General features: G+C 52.1%; 1 protein-coding gene across 1 annotated transcript; it reads right to left on the bottom strand.

The window, feature by feature from the left end:
* Positions 1 to 2,825: 2,825 nt before the first annotated feature.
* LOC126036876 (olfactory receptor 14C36-like) lies at positions 2,826 to 3,844 on the bottom strand. Its single transcript, XM_049797090.1, has 2 exons — positions 3,829 to 3,844; positions 2,826 to 3,607 (listed from the first exon to the last, which is right to left on the bottom strand). Exons 1-2 carry the CDS (start codon positions 3,842 to 3,844, stop codon positions 2,826 to 2,828), a joined length of 798 nt encoding a protein of 265 aa, XP_049653047.1.
* Between the last annotated feature and the right edge of the window lie 2,156 nt (positions 3,845 to 6,000).

Here is a 6,000-nt window from a genome sequence, read left to right as displayed (position 1 = left end):
AAAACTCAACTTATTTCACTTCAACAGGATGCCCCGCTACCCCGCTGCCAACACTTCAAGTCTCCTACCAAAGATAGGAGAAGTTGCATATGTTTGTGTTTTGAAAGATAAATGCCTTAAATTTTCAGTGTTTTTTTAAATAGATACTGATAGTACTGGGGAAATCACAAAAAACACCTACCGAAGAATTCCTGATATGGTCAGAGCTGTATGTATGGGGGCACACGAAAAGCAGGCCTGCACCTGAAGAGATTTATTTCTGTGGCCAGGGAGACACTGAGAGCTCTCGCTTATTCGAAAGCATGAAGGGGAAGGAAGGGCAGCATCATTCAGGGTGGAAGCGAATACAGAAGTTTCCTGACCAACATTCTGCACAAAGCAGGACTGGACCAGATTACTCAGGGGTTTATCCAGAAATGCTTAGTCACTTTCTGGGATAGAGCTGGCACAAACTCCCTGGGAAACAGATTCCAGCATTTGACTATCCTCATGTTGGATATGTATTTCTCTATATGTGCATTAATGCCCTTCTTTCAGCCCACTGCCTCTTGTCCTTGTATCTTGTACCATGGACACAAGCCTGACTCAGTCTTCCTGTGAACACTGCAATGCTGCTACATGTTTCACCCAAGATCTTCCTTTCTCCAGGCTGGACAAGCCCAGCTCCTTCAGCTTCTCCTCACAGGTAAAGTCTTCCTGCCTCGGACCATTATGAGGACCCTTCGCTAAAGTGGATCCAGCTTGCTAACATCTTTCCTATTTTGGGATCTGAAATCTGGACACAGTGTTCTGTAGAATCTCTTCCCACAATCACCTGGCCATGCTCCCACTGATATAGCCCAGGGTGCTCCTGTCCTTCCTTGCTTCCAAGGCACATGGCTGCATCCTGTCCATCCCGCTGTCCACCAAGACCTTTCCAAAAGGCCTCCTTCCAGACAGGCAGAGCCCAGCTTGTGCCATTGCCAGGATTAGTCCCCTGTAGGGGCAGAAACTGGCATCAGTCCTTGTGGGACTTCCTGACTTTCATGCCAATGCATGCTCTCTTCTCCCTTGGAGCCTTTCCCTGAGCACAGGGGCCTGGAGACCATTTCAGTAAAGACTCAGGCACAGCAGGCATTCATTCCTTCAGCCCCAGCTGCATCTGCTGTCCTTATATCACCTTCCCCTTCAGCAGCAGCCCTGCATTTCCCTTGTTCAGCCTTGGTCTCTCAGAAGTGACCAAAGGTCTTCTGTTTGCTTTTGACTTCCCTTGCAACCAGCATCTCCAGGTAAGCTTTTCTTTACCTACGCACATACCTCCACAACAAAGGCAATAGAAATTCCTGGTTTCTACCTGTCCTTGCTGACACCTCCTGGCAGCTGCTTCGTGGCCCCTGTCAGCGGCGTGTCCCTGTGCTGGCTCAGCCCCACTGCCCGTACATGGTCCCACAGCCACAATGTGTAGGTGCAGCGTGGGAGAGGGTAGAGTCAGGGGTGGGAAACTTCCCCCCATTGTGAGCCCTATGATGGCCTTCAGAAAACAGTTCCCCCATGACCCTCCTACTTTTGCAGCTACCCAGCACCCAACCCCTGCCTTGCCACAACATTGTCCCATGTGGAGCTTTGCAGACAGCTCTGCTCCAGGGTCTGCTAGGGTATGGGGAAGGAGCAGGACTGGGCAGGGCTGCCCATTCCCCCAAACCAGCTCTTGGACCACCAGAAAGATGGAAAAGGCCTCACAGCAAAATTCAACTGTAAACCTGGAGTGACCGGCAAGTGCTGGAAATGGCCAAAAAGATATGCTGGGGGTGACAAAAACCCTGAGGCACCTTTCCTGTCTGTCCACACCACCAAGGGCACAGAAAGGCCTCCTCTCCTCTGCACCGGCTGCATGTCTTCCATGCTTTCCACAAGCCCTTCCTCTGCACCAGAAAACGTCGGTGTGAGTCCTCACCCTGCATATTCACACACTACAAGCTATACACTGATATTTTTATCTCCCAGGCACTTTACAGCCCAGCAGAGCTCCCTCTAAAGTCTCGCCACTTCCCTTAACCTCCCTCTGCCCAGTGCAGCCCAGTGTGACATGGCCCCACAGCAGTGCCCACCACAGGGTGCGGCAGAGCTCTGGGCACTCACCCCAACGCCCCAGACCCTCTGAAGGGTAGAGCAGCTCCTCGGGGGTGGAGAGGGGTGAGCTCAGAACATGGGGGCATCCGAGGCACAAAGCCTGAGAAGACCCCCTTGTATGATGGAACTGCTGCAGTGGAGGCCAGCTGTGTCACACAAGTGCCCACTGCCTGTCCTTGCCTGCGGTCACAGGCCTGTCCCACAGCAGGACTCCAGCCATGCTTGAAGAGCACAGAGGTCTTCCACCAACCAAAGGTTTCAGAAGGAAAGCATGGAAGTGGGAAGTCCAAGCGCTGGTGCTCCCTGGCAGTGCTGCTGTGCCGGGACTCCTTTCTTCTTCCTCTCTGGACACGGGCACGGATCGCTGCAGCTGCAGAGAAGGTCTTCGAGGAAGGGTCTCAGAAAAACAAGTCACTGCAGGGCCCTTTATTTTGGTTAAATACACAGAGGGTATGGCTCTTCATTTGCACAGCCTCCAGGTCACAAAAAAGCTGGATATATTGTGAATTAGAAACCAGAAGAAGTAAGACATTTCTTTGTGGAAAGCATTCAGAAAAGTAAAATAAAACAAAACAAACAAAAAAATCCCCAAACCAAAAGAATTAAAGAAGGCATGAAATCCAAAATATTCATGAAAGAAACACCAGAAGGGGCTGGGCCTGTAATGAGATATATTATGAGTAATATGCAAAAGACAACATGTAGTTTATTCCTTCTCAAAGGCACCCAGTGATTAGTTTTCTCAGGGCATCCTTGATCTCATGGTTTCTCATGCTGTAGATGAGGGGGTTCAAGACTGGAGGCACCACTGAGTATAGTAATGCCACCAGCAGGTCCAGGGATGGGGAGGAGATGGAGGGGGGCTTCAGGTAAGCAATCACAGCAGTGCTTACAAACAAGGAGACCACGACGAGGTGAGGGAGGCAGGTGGAAATGGCTTTGTGCCGTCCCTGCTCAGAGGGGACCCTCAGCACAGCCCTGAAGATCTGCACATAGGACAGCACAATGAAAACAAAACACCCAAATCCAAAAGAGACACTAACTACAAGTACCCCAGCTTCCCTGAGGTAGGCATCTGAGCAGGCGAGCTTGAGGATCTGGGGGATTTCGCAGAAGAACTGGTCCACAGCATTGCCTCGGCAGAGAGGTAGTGATAATGTATTGGCAGTGTGCAGCACAGCATAGAGGAACCCACTGCCCCAGGCAGCTGCTGCCATGTGGACACAAGCTCTGTTGCCCAGGAGGGTCCCGTAGTGCAGGGGTTTGCAGATGGCGATGTAGCGGTCGTAGGACATGACAGTGAGAAGAAAATACTCTGCTGACATCAAAAAGACAAACAGAAAGACCTGTGCAGCACATCCTGCATAGGAGATGGCCCTGGTGTCCCAGAGGGAGTTGGCCATGGCTTTGGGGACAGTGGTGGAGATGGAGCCCAGGTCAAGGAGGGAGAGATTGAGGAGGAAGAAGTTCATGGGTGCATGAAGGCGGTGGTCACAGGCTACAGTGGTGATGATGAGGGTGTTGGCCAACAGGGCAGCCAGGTAGATGCCCAGGAAGAGCCAGAAGTGCAAGAGCTGCAGCTCCCGCGTGTCTGCAAAAGCCAGGAGGAGGAACTGAGTGATGGAGCTGCTGTTGGACATCTGCTTCCTCTGTGCATGGGGTGCTCTCAAAGTAGAAAAAAGACAGTGAAGAGTCAGGGCATTATTCTCTGAGCAATACCAAAGCCATTTTCCATAGACCCTCCCATTTTTATACACACACAGACCCTTTTCCTTTTCTAGGAGACCTTCCTTCAGGTCTGTGGCTGGAGCCCAGCTTGGTGCTGGCCGAGTATGCAATGAAGAGCAGGGCCTCTGCCCATGGGCTCTTGAAAAGTCAGCCCTGCTCTGCAGCAGTGGGTTCATGGGATCGGTGGGGGAAAGGGCCAGTCTGGTGTCTGACTTTGTCAGCTGAAACCCCTCCTAACACAGAAGAGTTTGTCAGCATCTGCACTCTCAGTGCTAAGGAACCAGGAAGTTAAAAGTAGTTTAAGAGTTCTAGGTTTTTTTACAGCTGCCCACATCACCCCTGGGGAGTTTTCTTTGATCTCGGGAAGCTTCAGCATTTCTGCTGAACTCCGGGAGAACAGCATGGGCCAGGCAAGTCAAGAGGATTGCCTGTGGCTTAGTGCAGAGAGAGGGGGAGCTGCTCTGTCCTTCTGTCTAGTTCCCACTTTCACTGTGCTTGCACGTTTCTAAGATGGGCGTTAATCACACTCCCATATTGTACCCTGAAAAGCCACCAGACACTGCTAAGAGCAGAGACGTCCACTGCAGACCACCAAATGTCTCCCCATTTCTCAAAGTCTCAGCACCCTGCTTCTAGCTAAGGACACACTGGGCTCATTTCACCAGTCCAAGAGCATTTCCTCAGTCATAGCATCTCTGTGCTTCTCCATGGGGCTTTCAGATCACAGAATGCTGCTAGGAGACAGGTTTGCATCCTGCAGGGCAGCTAACAGCTTGGAAGGACACTCGGAGGTGACAGGCAAGTGACCTGATGTGATGGCATCTCTGTAAGGGAGAATCAGCTCATTCCCCAGCCCCACAGACAGCACTGAGCATAACCCCTCAGATGATAGGAAAGCTGGGACACTTGTTCCCATGGACACAGCTGCATGGGAGGACCCACAAGATCAGTGTGTGACTCTGCAGCTGAAACTCCCACCCCAGAGAACCTGACAGCAGGAACAAGATAACAGTAACACAGACAAGTGGAGAACCAAGGAAAGAAGCAGTGATTGATTGGTTCAGAGAGGCAAGGGGAAAGGCAGCTGAAGTCTCAGGGAAGAGTAACCCTCGCCTAGTTGTACATGCCACCTCCCAGACACCAGCACAGCCAGGCAGTTGTTCTCAGTCCCTGTGCTCTACTTCAGGAGGCTCCTATCAGATTTACTGGTCCCTCAGAGTTATAGCTCAGGAGTCTCAGGAACTTATTCAAGCATGAAAAATCCTTCTGCATTTCTCCTGAAAATTCCCAAAAACTAGGACGCAGAAAACACAGACTCTGGAAAGCTCCGTAACTTTATACCAATCCCTGGTTTGTTCTTCCCCTTGAAAAGTGCCCTCAGAAATGTCCTGGGGGTGATCTGGAGCTGTGAGCAGCCCTGATCCACACACCACCCTCTTGACAGCAGAAGGACCCTGCCCTGCTGCGAGATGCTTCTTCCACCCACAGATTATCCCCACTCTGCTGCTGGAGTTCCCCAGGAAGGCAGAGTACTTTGACCAGCGGCAGAGTCCCTGTCCCAGCACACAGCCCCCTGGCCGCAAGGACCCTGCTCAGAAGGACAGCCCTGGGCACCCCTGGCTGCACACCCACCTTCACACTCTGCAGCCATCCCCGGGTGAAGGCAGCTGACATGCCCTGTCCCTCTGAGGGTGCAGCAGGGAAGCTGTGCTCCAAAGAGCGTCCTTTTTCTCTACACTGCACAAACTGTCAGAGTCCTCCTGACAGATCTCATAGGCTGTGGGATTCTCCAGCTTTAGGAAATCATTCCACAAATCACAGCCGCATTGCCCTGCATCAAGACACTTACCCTGTTAAGGGCTGTGAGGTTTTTTTCTCCAGGTCAGCTCTCCTCTCTCCTCCCACCCCACAATGCATTTAACAGCTCTCTCTGCCTCACTTCTCTCACCTCGGTGCCTGTGCTTTGCAGAGGAGCTGCTCCTGGGCAGAGCTGTCTCTCGGCAGTGCTGCCTGCTTACTATGAGCTCCCTCCAGCCCAGGAGCCCAGCCCAGCTCAGCAGCAGAGGACCAGCCCAGGGCATCCCTTTCTCTGCCCCCTCTGGGCTCCCTCCTGGTGTCCCTGGGTCTCCAGGGGAACCTGCTGGGAAACAGGCTGAAGCAAAC

Source organism: Accipiter gentilis, unplaced genomic scaffold, assembly GCF_929443795.1.
Source record: "Accipiter gentilis unplaced genomic scaffold, bAccGen1.1, whole genome shotgun sequence".
In the NCBI taxonomy this organism is placed as follows: Eukaryota; Metazoa; Chordata; class Aves; order Accipitriformes; family Accipitridae; genus Astur; species Astur gentilis.
This window is presented reverse-complemented; position numbering and strand designations above follow the sequence as displayed.